The sequence below is a fragment of the Bubalus bubalis genome, chromosome 7, assembly GCF_019923935.1.
Source record: "Bubalus bubalis isolate 160015118507 breed Murrah chromosome 7, NDDB_SH_1, whole genome shotgun sequence".
Lineage (NCBI taxonomy): Eukaryota > Metazoa > Chordata > Mammalia > Artiodactyla > Bovidae > Bubalus > Bubalus bubalis.
Window position 1 is genome coordinate 79,922,169 of NC_059163.1, and position 15,000 is coordinate 79,937,168.

Below are 15,000 nucleotides of genomic sequence, written 5' to 3' on the forward strand. Positions count from 1 at the left end.
GAACTGAACTGAACTGATCTTATTATATTTTCCCATAGCATCCTGTATTCTATAGTCTCATCAACCAAATTAACTTATCTAGCACAAAATAGCACCATCTTATTTTGTACTTTGTTTGTCCCATTTAAGTTTTTTTTGTTCCTTTGTTATTTTCTTTTAGGTTGTATTTTTTTCTCTTATGTGACTCTTCTCCGTTTGCTGATTTTGAAGTAACATACTCTACTGCTGTTCTTAGTGGTTGCCCTTGTTGTTGTGTTAGTTGCTCAGTCGTGTCCAACTCTCCAGTCTCATGGAGTGTAGCCTGCTGGCAGGCTCCTCTATACATGGAATTCTCCAGGCAAGAGTATTGGAGTGGGTAGCCATTTCCTTCTCCAAGGGATCTTCCTAGAAATTTTTTAATGCTTAGTTAACTCAACAGTTTATTTAAGGAATATTTTAACTTACCTGTCCTGACACAATAGCCATTTCATCAGTTCTTTAGTTCTCTTTTAAAGACATCCCAATGAAAACATTTTAACTATTTGTTTTTATATAATCAATTTTTGTTTAGATTTACAAACATGATTATCTTTTTCCTTTGCTCATTATTCATTCTTGTAGCTTGAATTTTCTTCTGGAATCAGAGAGTCTTTTAATAAAGGTCTACTTGGCAGTACTCTTGCCTAGAAAATCCCATGGACGGAGGAGCCTGGTAGGCTTCAGTCCATGGGGTCGCGAAGAGTCAGACATGACTGAGCGACTTCACTTTTACTTTTCACTTTCATGCACTGGAGAAGGAAATGGCAACCCACTCCAGTGTTCTTGCCTGGAGAATCCCAGGGACAGGGGAGCCTGGTGGGCTGCCATCTATGGGGTCGCACAGAGTCGGACACAACTGAAGTGACTTAGCAGTAGCAGTAGCACTGGTAGTAAACTCTTTTAGGTTTTTCTCTTTTTTTAGTGTCTTGCTCTTTTTGTTTTTAAATAACCCCCTTGTTCTTAAAAGAGATTTTCTTCTTCTGGGTACACAAGTCTATGCTGACAATTACTCTTTTCTTAGCCCAGCTACTACATCTGTGTCTTGGCTTCTATTTTTGTATAATTTCACAACAAATAGTCTTTTCATTGTAGGTAATCTTCATACACTGTATCTACTTTTAGCACCTATCTCTCACTTTCTGTTTTGTTTATGCTGTTTTGCAGGTTGTCCTGGATATGTTTGGGTATAGATTTCTTTTATCCATTCTGCTTGGAAGTCATCATTTCTAAAACTGAGGACAAATTTCTTTTATCAATTGTGGTTTTCCAGCTATTATCTTTTTCAATATATTACATTTCTCACTTCATCTCTTGTCAAAAATTTTTGAGGCATATTTTGGATATCCTCTCATTCTATCCTTTTTATCTCTTCTCTTTCGTATCTTCCACCTCTTTGTCTCTTGTGTTAGATTAGTTAATTTAGAACTGTCTCTAGATTCACCGATTCTCTCTTTAGCTGTTCTAATCACTGTTTAAACCTTTGTCTTGAGTTTCTAATTTGTTATTATTTTTTTCATTTACAGAAGTTATTTGTTGCTTTTTTGAAATATGCCTGTCAGTGTGCCCCTAATTTTACAAAAAGAATCAATAAGCAAGATATCAAGAGTGACTTGAGAGGATTGTTTTAGGTAAGGTGGTCAGGAAAGCCTCCCTGAAGAAGTGAGTTTGAACAGAGAATTGAATAATTAGAAGTCGTCCTCCACATGAAGATCTGAGGGTAGGTCATTCCAGACAGAAGTATCAAAAACAGAGACAAAAATATCAGAAATCAAAGAAGGCAAGAATAAATCAGGTATGTTTGAGGAACTATATGAAGATTATCTCAGTCACTTAAAAATCAGGAGACTAGTCAAGGCTAGTCTTGACATGGTGAGGACATCTAGAGATGGTGAGGACAGGGAGGCCTGGCATGCTGCAGTCCATGGGGTCGCAGAGTCAGAGATGACTGGGTGACTGAAAAACAACAACAATATATTTAAACTGAATTTTTCTTTTTTTCTATATTGTAAAGAATATCACATAAAACCATGCACTTTAAATTTAGAACTTCCATAAACAAATGTTACCATGTAACCATCACTTGACTAACCTAATTAGCTATATGAAGTATAAAAAGAAAGAAAAAGAAGTCAGTTTTTCAATAGCTGTTAAATTTTTCCTGAATATTTTTTAAGTTTGGTATAAAGTTGGTCACTGTATTACCACGTGGTTTCCAAGTGACAGTTCATCGAGTTTTTGTTTCCTTTGTAATTTTTTCATGTATTTTCCCTCCAAATACAGCTTTCATAAGATGTACCTTAACATAATTCTTAAGTTATCAGTGTGCCAAATGGGGTTCAAAATATCCACTTGAATAAAGTAAAGCTGGTATTACCTCTATATTTAAATCTTTCTGTTATTACCAGAATTAAATCTTCCTTTCTATTACTGGAAGAATAAAATTTGTTTTCTTCTCATGGTTTGCATGGTCTTGATAAGATTTTGTCCCTGTCTACCCCTCTGATTCCTTTTCCTCTCTTCCTGGCTTAGTATGTGCACTAAACACTATCTGTGTATTTCTGACACATGCTAAGCTCATTTCACTTCTGAACCTTCACTTTTGCCAGTTGCTTTTCCTGGATTATTCTGCCTTTAAATCTTCTTGTTTCTCTGGCTTGTCCCCTTCATCGTTTATATCTCAGTTAGAACGTCACCTTAACAATAAGAAAGTGATAAATTCCAGAGTGTAAAAATAACTTTGAGTGATAAAGAAGAAAGCACTATTAGAAAAATCCAAAGAGAAACAGTAGTCTGTGAAAAAATATTTATAATTTATATTATAAAATAAAGGGCTACTAATTAATGCATTAACAGTTTCAAAAAATTGAGTACTGAAAGAAAAACCACCTGATAGGTAAATTAGCATTGTTTTACTATCAGTTCATATAAGAAGCTTTTTTTGTTCTTTTTAAAATAAACTTTTAATTTCTCTGTAAAGTCATCAAAGCAGGTTTAAAAGTGTTTAAACATAGGAAAACACGCTTATAAACTCATAGGAAATACAGTCATTATATGGTTCACACCTGTCGGACTAATAAGAATTCAAGTTGAACAACATAATCTTTCTCATGAGGCTGTAAGAAACAGGCACTCTCATGCATTCCTAAGGGAATACAAACTAGTTGAATCCTTATGGAGGGGAATTGGCAATGCATTTAACTCTTTGACCCAGCAATCTCATTTCAAAGAATTGAGCTTATAATTATACAAATATCAATGATACATATTGAAAGTTAATTCATCAGGGGTATATTATTTATAATAGCAAGGAATTAGAAGTGACCCAAATGGATAACTAAATTATTGTACATCCATACAGTGGAAAACTTGAGTATTTGGAAAAGGGTGTGAGAAAGATCCCTTTATAGTGACTTTTTCAGATTTTATTGTTAGGAGGTAAGAGCAAGATACAGAACTGTGTGTGTGTATATATATATTTTATATACATATATATATATATGTATTATTTTGTATAAACAAAGCAGGAAAGATAAAACCTATAAGGGAATGAAGTAAGTGAGATGGAGAGGGCTGAATAGAAGTATTGTGAATGGACCTTTAAATGCTCAACAAATCCCAAAGATTTTTAATTTTAAAAAATTAAAGCAATCCCTAAAATATGAAAAAGAAAGTAACAAATGAGCATAGTTGCATCATGTTTTTAACAGTAATGTATTAGCACTGAGAAAAGGATTCTGTCAGGTGACTTTACCCAATATTTTGACTGTATGTTTTTGGTGGAATATATTTTAAACATAAATGAGTACTTCAAAGAAATCCTAAACTTCTTTTAGTAATGTTAGTAATGATATTGCCATTGTGTGTTATTTTGGATCTGTAGGATAAATCAAATATATAATTATGTTATTATTTTAGGAAGCCAAGATTTTCAGGGTAAGAGTAGAAACAAACAAATTTAAAAATCAAAGAATTAAAAACCCTGTAAATTTCATATGGGGAAGACAGAGGATGAGATGGCTGGATGGCATCACTGACTCGATGGACATGAGTCTCAGTGAACTTCGGGAGTTGGTGATGGACAGGAAGGCCTGGCGTGCTGCGATTCATGGGGTCGCAAAGAGTCGGACGCAACTGATCTGATCTGATCTGATCTGATACTGAAAAGGGCTTCCCTGGTGGTTTAGACAGTAAAGAGTCCACCTGCAATGCAGGAGACCCAGGTTCAATCCTTGAGTCAGGAAGATCACCTGGAGAAGGACATGGCAACCCACTCCAATATTCTTTCCTGGAGAAGTCCATGGACAGAGCAGCCTGGTGGGCTACACAGTTCACAGGGTCACACAGAATGAGACACGACTGAGTGACTAATACACACACACAGATTGGAAATGTCATTGCAAACTCATGATTTATTTTTTTCATTTCAAAAGTCTGTACTTTTTAATGTATATTTATGAATATTTCAGTACTGAAATAATTGCATGACAGTTCAGTGACACTGAACTTGGGCCTAGATTGTGGTCTCTAAACATTATTTTCCTTTAAAGGAAAGTAGACCTCCTTGGAATCCAGGTCGGGATCAGAAAATGTATAAGATGATCCTGGAACATCTTGTGCCAACAAGCAAGAATGTACCAAAGACCGATTTGTCAACCAAATACAGGAGGCAATGCTAAAGGTTCCCCATTGGCCAAATATGAGAACATTTAAGCCTCAAAAGGAAAAACATTTTCAGCTGCAACATGTTGAATGTTTTAAAATCCATTAGATCTTGATAATGATTCCTCAAAGTCATTAGTCTGCACAGAGGAACATAGCATACCAGCTTATAACTTTTAAAATGAGCAGTTACAGGAAAGAGTTTAGCATTTATTTTGCTTTTCTTTTACAAATTGTATTTTAGGATAACCAAATTGCCTTCTTTTGAGAAGGATTCTTAAGAATTTCAGTTAATAAATATGAAGACATGATAAACTTAAAATATTATTATTTTACAACTCCTAATAAGAAAACTGAATCAGAAGTATCATCAGAAGATAAAACTATTAGAGGAAAGATTACTTGGGGAACTTCACAGTGGAGGGGTCAAGCTGTTGTCATCAGAATACACTGATCACTTAAGCATCATTGGAAATACACTCAGTACATCACTTGTGAAGTATTCTTGACAGAATCGTCAAACATGATCCTAAGCAATTTTTTAGGTCAGTGGTTCTCAATGAAACTCTTTCTAGAATACAGCAGGTCAAAAGTAATAATAATAGAATAGGTAGTAGAGTCAGTCAGAGGCTGATTGATGTATGATTTCTGAACACATTGAATACAGAAACATAGAGAATCCAACTGTATTCTATGAAGCTAGCCATTTAAAAGATTTACAAAATTATTTTTTTAAACTTCTCACTTTATATCTAAAAATGTTTTTTCATTAAAATGTTATAAATATTAGCATTTATGGTTATCAATTACAAATATTTTAAAACATCTCAGTTTAACTTATAAATGTTAAGAAATAAAGTTTCTTAACTGAAACAAAGGTTCTTTGAGATCCACAGTGATTTTTAACACTAAAGAGATTGTGAGATCCAAAAGTTTGAGAACCATTTGCTTTAGAATTAACTTCAAGTTTGTCAGAATTATTAGGAACTAAAGTGAAATCAAATGACAATATAGAAAAGGAGAAAGAACAACCATAATGTAAGATATTATCTAGTAGAACTGATAACCTGGCTTCTAAAAGTCAGTATCATTATTTTTAAAAATGAGGGAAAGGGCTGCCATAAATTTTAAGAGACATAGCGTCAAGCATAACATAACTCCTACTTTGAACATACCGATTGTAAAAAGACACTTTGGATTGCCTAGAGCATATTCAATACTAACTACGTATAGGTGATAGTAAGGAATTGTTATGTACAAAAATGTTCATATGTTTAAAGATGCTTAAGAATATAGAAATGATGTGACAACTGGAATTAACTTTAAAATACTTAAGTAGATAGTATAAATAGAGCAAGCATAGCAAAAACCTAGGTAATTGTATAAACTAAAGTGGATAGAAGGAATCATTCTGTATTTTGCATGGTTAAAGTGTATCAGTGAAATTTCTTTTTTGAAAAAGAGCAAATCATCTTCTCTAGACTTTGCCTAATCATTTATTCCAACATGGTAACCTCTTCCCACCTGCCATTATTGTTGTTCTTTCCTATTACTGTGTTTTATTTTCGTTATAGGTCTTACCATCTTGTGAAATTATTTTTTAATTAATTGGAGGATAATTGCAATATTATTTTATTGATTTATCTTTTCTTTGTCTGCTCTACTAGAATGTAAATTCTGTGAGAGCAGAAACATTTTCTGTTTTACTCCCTACTGTTTCCTTTGTGCCATTTAGAAAACTGACTGACGTATTATAACTGTTCAATAAATATTAATAAAATGAATGAATTGTAAAGCTATGCATTGATCTTTTATTCATCCACCCAGAGTTAACTGCTGTGATTTTCAATCCTTCCAAATCATTTTCTGGAAAAAAATACATTTACACACTCTTACTCTCACTTTCTCCCCCCAGAGCTTATTCCCACAAATCATTCATTATATATCCTCTGTAACTTGTATTTTTTAAATATTTTAAAACATCAATATATTTTAGCTGAATAGTATTCTGTTTCATGGAAGGATTACATTATACTTATCTGCAGATATACATGCTCAAGCTGAAATTGTGCACTGAATCTTAATTTTTACTTAGGACATACTCCTAGAAGTGAAATTGCTACTTCAAAGAGCATGCATAAAGCTGTTAGAAGTCAAGATAGTAGAAGTAGGTGACCAGAGGAGATACAATGGGGAGGGCTTCAGGTTGACAGTGGCGATCTAGTTGCTATTTACAGCGAAATGTTAAAAATTCATTAGACTGTGTACTTAACATTCATTCTTGTTGTGAATGTAATATTTCAGTAAAAATATTTTTAAAACTCCTAGGTCACCTTTGAATGAACATGATAAGGACTAGCAAATCTAAAGTTTTCCATTATAATATTGTACTAAGCATACATCCCACATTTTTAAAGTTTGGTTGAAGGTTAAACTTACAGAGTACACACTGTAATACTTGGTATAAACAAGGAATGTTTTACAAAATATTTTTCAAGATGTTGACTTTGAAGCCTTTTGGCTTTGGTTTGGTGCTTAAAGGAATCAGTGAAGAAAGAAAAAAGAACTGCAATGAAATTCTAAAATGGCTTAGGGTGGAAGTGGTGAAGCGTTGTTTAATTTTACCAGTAATATTTCCTAATTATGGTTAGTAGTAGTATTTTTTATATCCTAAATTTATTACAAGCACTTTTTTATGATTTATTTTGTCCCTTGTCATTATTAGTAAATAGTAGGTGAATTAATTCTATGAGATTTCAGCTATGTAGGCACTAAATAAAACACATCTAGAAAGCAGTAACTCTTCCCTTTTAAAAAGTGTGTTTGATGTGCAGAAGGCGGCAAATGAAGGATGGAAAAACCAGTATTAAAGTTTAATTGATATCCTGCTCTAATGCTATATTGATTATTTCCCCTATGACTCTAACTCAATGGTTAAACAAGTAACAAAAACAATTTAAAATAAAATTTGGATAAACTCAAGTGATTGCTTTTATAGTTTGGTATTTTATTGATAAGTTTGTAGGGTTTCTTCATTAATATATATGCTCATTATGGCAAACTTGGGGAAAGGAGAAAATTAGCAAAATTATATTGTGTGAATATTTATATATATATAGTGCAAATATTTATATATATTTGTGCTTACGTATATTTGAGATTTTGGTATACCTTTGTACATAAAAGCATTTTCTTGTTAAATGCTATTTTCTTAAGATAGATGTTTAGAGGAGTGTGAACATTTTTAAGATTTTTGATAGCATATTACTAGATTATTTCCAAAATTGTTGTGTTTCTCAACTGGTTATGTGTGATGGTAGCAAATTTATTACATCATTACCATTGTAACTTGACTTTTTGAAACATTACACAGGTTAAATATTGTAGTTTAGTAGAGTAATCAGAGTCTGGAATAACTGCCTGAGTTTGAATGACAGTAAGTGTAACTGTGTGACCCTGGGCAAGATAATTAACCTCTATTTCACTTTCAGTTTTATCATTAAAAATTGCAAATTAAAAAAACTTATTTTTATATTGGGACGTGTGAGCCCTAAGTGGGGTTAAGACATATAATGCTCTTAGAGTAACACTCGAAAAATATTATAGTTTTATATATGTAGATTTTTTATAAGTTCTATTTTCTAGAAACCAGTTAAATATAAATATTTATATTTGAAATCAGGGGAATCTTCTAGAGAGTACAGTAGGGAAAAACAAGAAAGATCTGAAGGCTGACTAGAACAGTACATCAAGCGGCTAAAAGGATGACCCTATTTAAGGAGAGATAAGAAATGATTAAAGACATAAAGTAGAAATAGTGTTCAGATATTTATTAAAACTATTAGCATAGATTTGCATCAAACATCATAAAATGTTAAATAGTATTGATTTGAAAGAAAGTTTTGTGCTGGTGATTAGTGTTATTATGAAATTTAATTTGGAATATTTTTTCCTTGTCCAAACAGCATAAAATGTACATGAGAGTTTGTCATTAAAATTCACTTGCCTTCATATACTAAATTTTATTCATACTTATATCTTTAATATTGATGATACATAATGTATTATTGAAGGTCTTTTAAACTCATGTTCATTCTCAGTATGGCAACTGGAGATCAATAGTATTGTGAGGAGTTGATAAATACGTTTTTAACGTACTTAATATTCATATTAAGTGGTTAATGATCAGCAGTCTTAAGATTTCTGAAGAAAATGTTATTATTAGAACCTAACGAATATAGAAATGGATTATTAAAAATCCTTCTGAACCTCTAACTGAATGGAGTTTCTCTGTGTGTAAAACTAACTTCTCTCCCATATAAGATATCAACTTCTTGACTGTGCTGTCATTTTCAACTGGCTGAACAAAGTTCTTTGATTTCATGATAATTTTGTCAGTCAGGGTCTGCTGTATGCAGGATTGATGTGACAGAACTGGGCAAGCCATTGCTGAGTCAGTGAATTGGTGTTTACTGAGGTACTATTCATTTCAGGCCTTGCTTAGAAGTAAGGCTAGTGAGAAAATCAGCCAAATAAGTATACTTAATTAGATATAAATTGTAAATAGATCCTAAAAATAGTTACTAATTCCCCACAGTACTATTGAAGTTCAAGTGCTAAACTTGGCAAATTATAATAACACATCATAAATACATAAATACAAATAGAAACATACAAAGAGTACTATGGGAATATGAAAGAAAGCTGGGGGTAAATTAGGAAAATCTTCTTTGAGGGGATGATGCTGAAGTGATATGTAGCCTGGCCAATAGAGCATAGAGTGTACTTAGACGAATTGACAGAGGGCAGCTAAGGGATGAGAAAGAATGGTGCCCTTGGAGGAGTGAAAAATCTGTATTATGTGGATTGCATTTATCTTCTTTTTACAGATTCTTTGTCAGGTATTTGCAGGAGAATACAGAACTGAGAACAGTTTGTAAACAGAAATCCAAACCTTGGTTTTGGAATGTGAATTCTAAAAAAATTAACCCAATAAAATGTTAATACTCAAGAAGTTGCTTAATTTGTTCATGGTTTCACTTTTTCAAACACCAATTTATTTTTAAAGTTATCTGGTAGTGTCATGTATTTAACAATTACCTGACCTTGTTGATAGATTACACCAGCCTCTCTCTAATTCTGTATCTTTAGCATTAATGTTTGATGAGAAATAATTGTGTTAATGCTCAGACTACAACCAGTAAATGGAAATAATTTGTTTATTATTTGGAAAATTTTCATACATAGAGCAAAATGCAGTGTAATAATCATGTTCCTGTCACTCAGAACTAAGAAATGTGTTACTTGATCATATTTACTTCTAGTATGTTTTCTCTTAAGGAACTGTTCATCCTTTTATTTATCCTTGAAAGCAACCTCTGATAATAAGTATTTGTGCATCTATAAGCAAAATGGTTCTCTGTGCTTTAGATATCCACATAAATGCATATATCAAATGTACTCATATTAATTTACTCCTGCAACTTGCTCTTCTTACTTATCAGATTAGCAAAAATTAAAAATCTCAACACCAAGTGTTGTCAAGGTTGTGGAAAAAAATTTTAGTAATATCTACAGAAGTTCAAAATGTATACCCTCCAGCACTGGCATTCCTAGGTGTGCATCTTAGAAAAATTCTTCACATGAATACTAGAAAACATTTAGTAGTATTTTCACTTCAGAATTGTTTGTAACAGTGAATAAACTGAAGCAACCTAAGAACCTACCAAAAGGTGAATGGTTAAATAAATTTCAGTCTCTTTCTGTCCTCTACTTAACTTCATATTGCCCTGCAGCATTTAGCATAATAGATGTTCAGTTTTTATCCATCAAGTTAATTATTAGTACTTTGAATGTGTACACACAAAACAATCTAGTTATGACGTGACATCTCCATTATGAAGGAGTGATACTGATAAATGTAAATCAGCAACAGGAGCAAGAAAATGCTCTCTTTGCCATTCCTGATTGTTTTTTTTCCCTCAGTCGTGATTCCCAAGCTATTTTTCCCCTTCTCTTTTTGTTTTTCAAACAATCCTCGGGGTATTTAACGTTTTTCTAGCTCTTGATCTGCAGCCTTCATGACGGAAAAAGGAACTGATACCAGCAAAATAACTTTAGGTGGCAAATTGCTAATAAAAAGTGAGATCTTTTTTATAAGTAACATGGGAAGCCTAGTTACAGAGAAGGGGTTATGGGAAAAAAAGTGTTTCTTATCTGCGTCACTGTTTAGAGTTCCTAAAGAAAGTGAATCAGATATATAGTCCTAATTTGAGTAGTTTCTCTTAAAGATGAAAAAGATCTTAAATTTAGTTCCTCCTCAAGACTAAAATCAGCTACCAATCCAGCAGTCAAGGAGCAGTCCAAAAAGAACAAGAATACCTTTTTGCCCTAGCTTGGGAGCTACCTATGACTCAGGCAGTTAAGATTCAGCCTGCAGTGCAAGAGACCCCGGTTCAATCCCTGGGTCAGAAAGATACCCCCAGAGAAGGAAATGACAGCCCACTCCAGTATTCTTGCCTGGAAAAATCCTATGGACGGAGGAGCCTGGTGGGCTATAGTCCATGGGGTTGCAAAGAGTCAGACATGTGGCTAACAGTTTCAGTTACAGGGAGCTACAGCCTAGTTAGCAAAGTTAATGTAAAGGAGAGAGAGGAAGAGTTCTCAGCACCTCCTTTTCTTATTTATAGTTAGTGGAATAATTAACCTTAATCATAACAAAAGTGTAGAACTTACAGTTGGAGAAATTCATTAATGTATTCTGGAACATTGACAAGGGATAACACTTATGAAGACTGTGTTTTATATGCTATAACCTATATAAATCTATTTTTGTTTATGAAATATGTCAGGATTCCTGACCTTGAGTAATTCAGTCTTTTGGGAAAAAAAGATCCGTAACTCAAAATTTGCGTGAGTGTGTCATTAAGTTTTATAGGATGCTGTTGACAAGGGTGACATTAAGCTTCTACTTGGGTGGGGCAGGGGTGGGTCTGAATCTATAAAGAAAAGTGGAAAGAGCATTCTAGGCAGAGGGAACCATGTACTGGATGTTTTAGAGACGCGACACCACATAGCATTTTTGATGAATTGCACATGGCTTAATTGCTCAGTAAGTGTGAGCATTGAGATGAGTTGTTGACTAAGCATAAGATTGAGCTGAATGGATAAACCAGGGCATTTATTAGGTAAACAGATCAAAAGATACTTCATTTAATAATTTTTAAGGTAGTATGTACCATATACTTGGAGAAGGCAATGGCACCCCACTCCAGTACTCTTGCCTGGAAAATCCCATGGATGGAGGAGCCTAGAAAGCTGCAGTCCATGGGGTTGCTGAGGGTTGGACACGACTGAGTGACTTCATTTTCACTTTTCACTTTCATGCATTGGAGAAGGAAATGGCAACCCACTCCAGTGTTCTTGCCTGGAGAATCCCAGGGTCAGGGAGCCTGGTGGGCTGCCGCCTATGGGGTCGCACAGAGTCGGACACGACTAAAGTGACTTAGCAGTACCATATACTTGTCTGCCCAGTCTTTTTATCCTTTCAATCTAGGCTTTGTAACCTCTAGCAATAACTGAATTTCTACTTCTAAATTATTTTCAGCAAATACCTAACCGAACACTTACTGTGTATCAGCCGCTGTTGTAGGAAATGGGGCCACATCAGTAAATAGACATATTTTCTGCCTTCATGCAGCATATTGTCTGGCGGCTAACACTAGTAAGTAAATAAACAACTAAATTATGGCCTTCTAACTGCTAAATAATATAGGTAAGTGTTGCAAGTATAGGAACCTACAATGACAACAAAGTTCAAGTTGTGTCTTGAATGATGAGTAAGATTTGGTGCTTCCCAGGTGACACTAGTGATTAAAAAAAAAAACTTGCCTGCCAATGTAAGAGACCTGGTTTGATCCTGGGTCAGGAAGATCTGGTTTGATCCTTCCCGGAGAAGGAAATGACAACCCAACTCCAGAATTCTTGCCTGGAGAATCCCACAGACAGAAGAACCTGGTGGGCTGCAGTCTATAGGGTCGCACAGAGTTGGACACGACTAAAGCAGCTTAACCCACATGCACAGGATGAATGTGAAGATAGGAGGAGAGGATTAGGAGACTTCTAGGCAGAGGAAACTAATTGAAAGCGTGAAAGCCCAAAGGTGAGAAATAGCATATCAATTTCCCAACAGGTTTCTCTGTTCCCCCCCCAGCAGATTAATCCTTTAAAAAAATTAAAATTGTCAGTCTTATGTTTAGAATCCTCCAGTGGTTTATTGTGTCTTTCAAAATAAAATTCAAATTTCTTGCCATTGTCTACAAAGCCCTATATGGTCTGCCTGGTTTCTGATCTTAGCTCACTCAGTCTGGCTTATTCCATTGCAGTCACCCTGGTCTCTTTGCTATTCCTCATATTCCAGATATGATTCCATATCATAGCCTTTGCACAAACTGATCCTTCTATAAGCTTTCCCCCAGATAATCTGCTTGGTTGTTACTTTCACTTTGTTCAGGATTGTGTTCAAGTCAAAAGAGGCCTGAATTGATAATACTCAATAAAACAGCAGCTGCCTTAGGCCTACTCTCATTATTTTTATCAGCTCACTCTGCTTTATTATTCCTAAGTAGCACATATCATCAGCCTGAAATATGGTTATGGTGGTGGTGGTATATGAATAATCTAACTAGATTGTTAAGAACCATGAGGAGGTACTTGATGCATTTTTAATGACTGCTTTCCAAATTCTCGCAGTGCTTTGCACATAATTGAATTATTTTTAAATCTAGATGAATTTTTTGGTATAATTTTTAAAACATGGATTTTTCTTAAAATGATTTTTTACAGCTTTTTCCATCTTTTAGGTATCAGTAGAAACATATTCCAGAGAAGGCAATGGCACCCCACTCCAGTACTCTTGCCTGGAAAATCCCATAGATGGAGGAGCCTGGTGGGCTGCAGTCCATGGGGTCGCTAAGGGTCAGAGATGACTGAGCAACTTCACTTTCACTTTTTTCTTTCATGCATTGGAGAAGGAAATGGCAACCCACTCCAGTGTTCTTGCCTGGAGAATCCCAGGGATGGGGGAGCCTGGTGGGCTGCCGTCTATGGGGTCGCACAGAGTCAGACACGACTGAAGCGACTTAGCAGCAGCAGCAGCAGAAACATATTCACCATATGTATTGCTGTATTTTAAATTCAGTTTATTTTTATTCTTGATTTTGAAATTTATCAGATTAACAACATATCTGAGTCACTTGAAGTTTTGTCTATGTAAATTCAGTATTATAATAACTACACTTTAGTAAGAAATACATAGGCAGTTGTTTTCTAGCAAGCTACTTTTTCCTAAAATGGTATTTTATTGTGTCATCATCTAATCACAGATATAACCACAATATGTTACATAGTCAGTGATTCAACTGTTGTACATTTCAGTTATTTAAAACAGTAAAATTTTATACTGTGAGCTCTGAAAAATACATTGGTTGAGCATAGAGTCATAGATTACCTAAAGTATGTTTTCCACATATTAATAGTCCTAGTAAATGCTAATTATCATTCTCTTATTCATCCTATTTTCTATGCTCTCGGTTTAGTTAAACATACATTATTCCCACTTACCCAAAGCATCATCTGGGCAGCCTTGAATAGAAAACAGTCATGTTTTTTATTGAATAAGCAATCGAGTGATTCTTCACTGCAGAAGAGAAAGGTGAACAAGGGTGGATTTTAAACAATTTTTATCTAATTTCTTCATATCATGGCAATGCCAGCTCTTCCTCTGTTCTTTTTTCCTATGTAGTGCCTTCCCAGTCATGTTCTGTTGCTAAAAATCACAAGATGAGTTGGTAATGGCCACATATCAAATACCAGTGTTAATTTTTAGGTCATTAGTTAGTGGATCATCAAAATATGAAATGTTATGATGTAAGGATTACCTATCTGTCACAAATATAAAGTTTTTTCTCTTGCAAAAATTATAGGGGATGGAGTGTTAGATCTCTCTACAAAGAAAACCAGCATAAAATCTGAAGAGTCATCCATATGTGATCCTTCTTCTGAAAATTCAGTGGCTGGGTAAGCAATATCTAGGAAATATAATTTAGTATTAATATAAAATTATGCATAGAATTCTTCATACTACTCTGAATAGACTGACATATATAGTTTTCTTCCAGAATTTTTGTCACTCATAAATGTGTGTCTTTCATACCTTTCATTTGTCCTTTCTCTTTCTTTTTTATTCTTTCTGTTAAAGAAAAGTTATCAGAACAATCACCAAACTTTAGTTCATGTTACTAAAATGAACTACCAACTTAATCA

The 15,000-nt window shown here is 34.2% G+C and overlaps 1 protein-coding gene across 14 annotated transcripts in view; it reads left to right on the forward strand.

The window, feature by feature from the left end:
- The window catches only part of LCORL (ligand dependent nuclear receptor corepressor like), a 175,206-nt gene that overhangs the window by 125,819 nt on the left and 34,387 nt on the right, over positions 1 to 15,000 (forward strand). For 13 of the 14 annotated variants that reach the window (XM_044946046.1, XM_006063947.3, XM_006063948.3 and 10 more), the window contains one exon: positions 14,661 to 14,754. The exons of the other annotated variant lie outside the window; for it this stretch is intronic. In XM_044946046.1, coding sequence (XP_044801981.1) covers positions 14,661 to 14,754 — 94 coding nt within the window. The remainder of the gene's footprint in view (positions 1 to 14,660; positions 14,755 to 15,000) is intronic. 14 annotated transcript variants of the gene reach the window in all.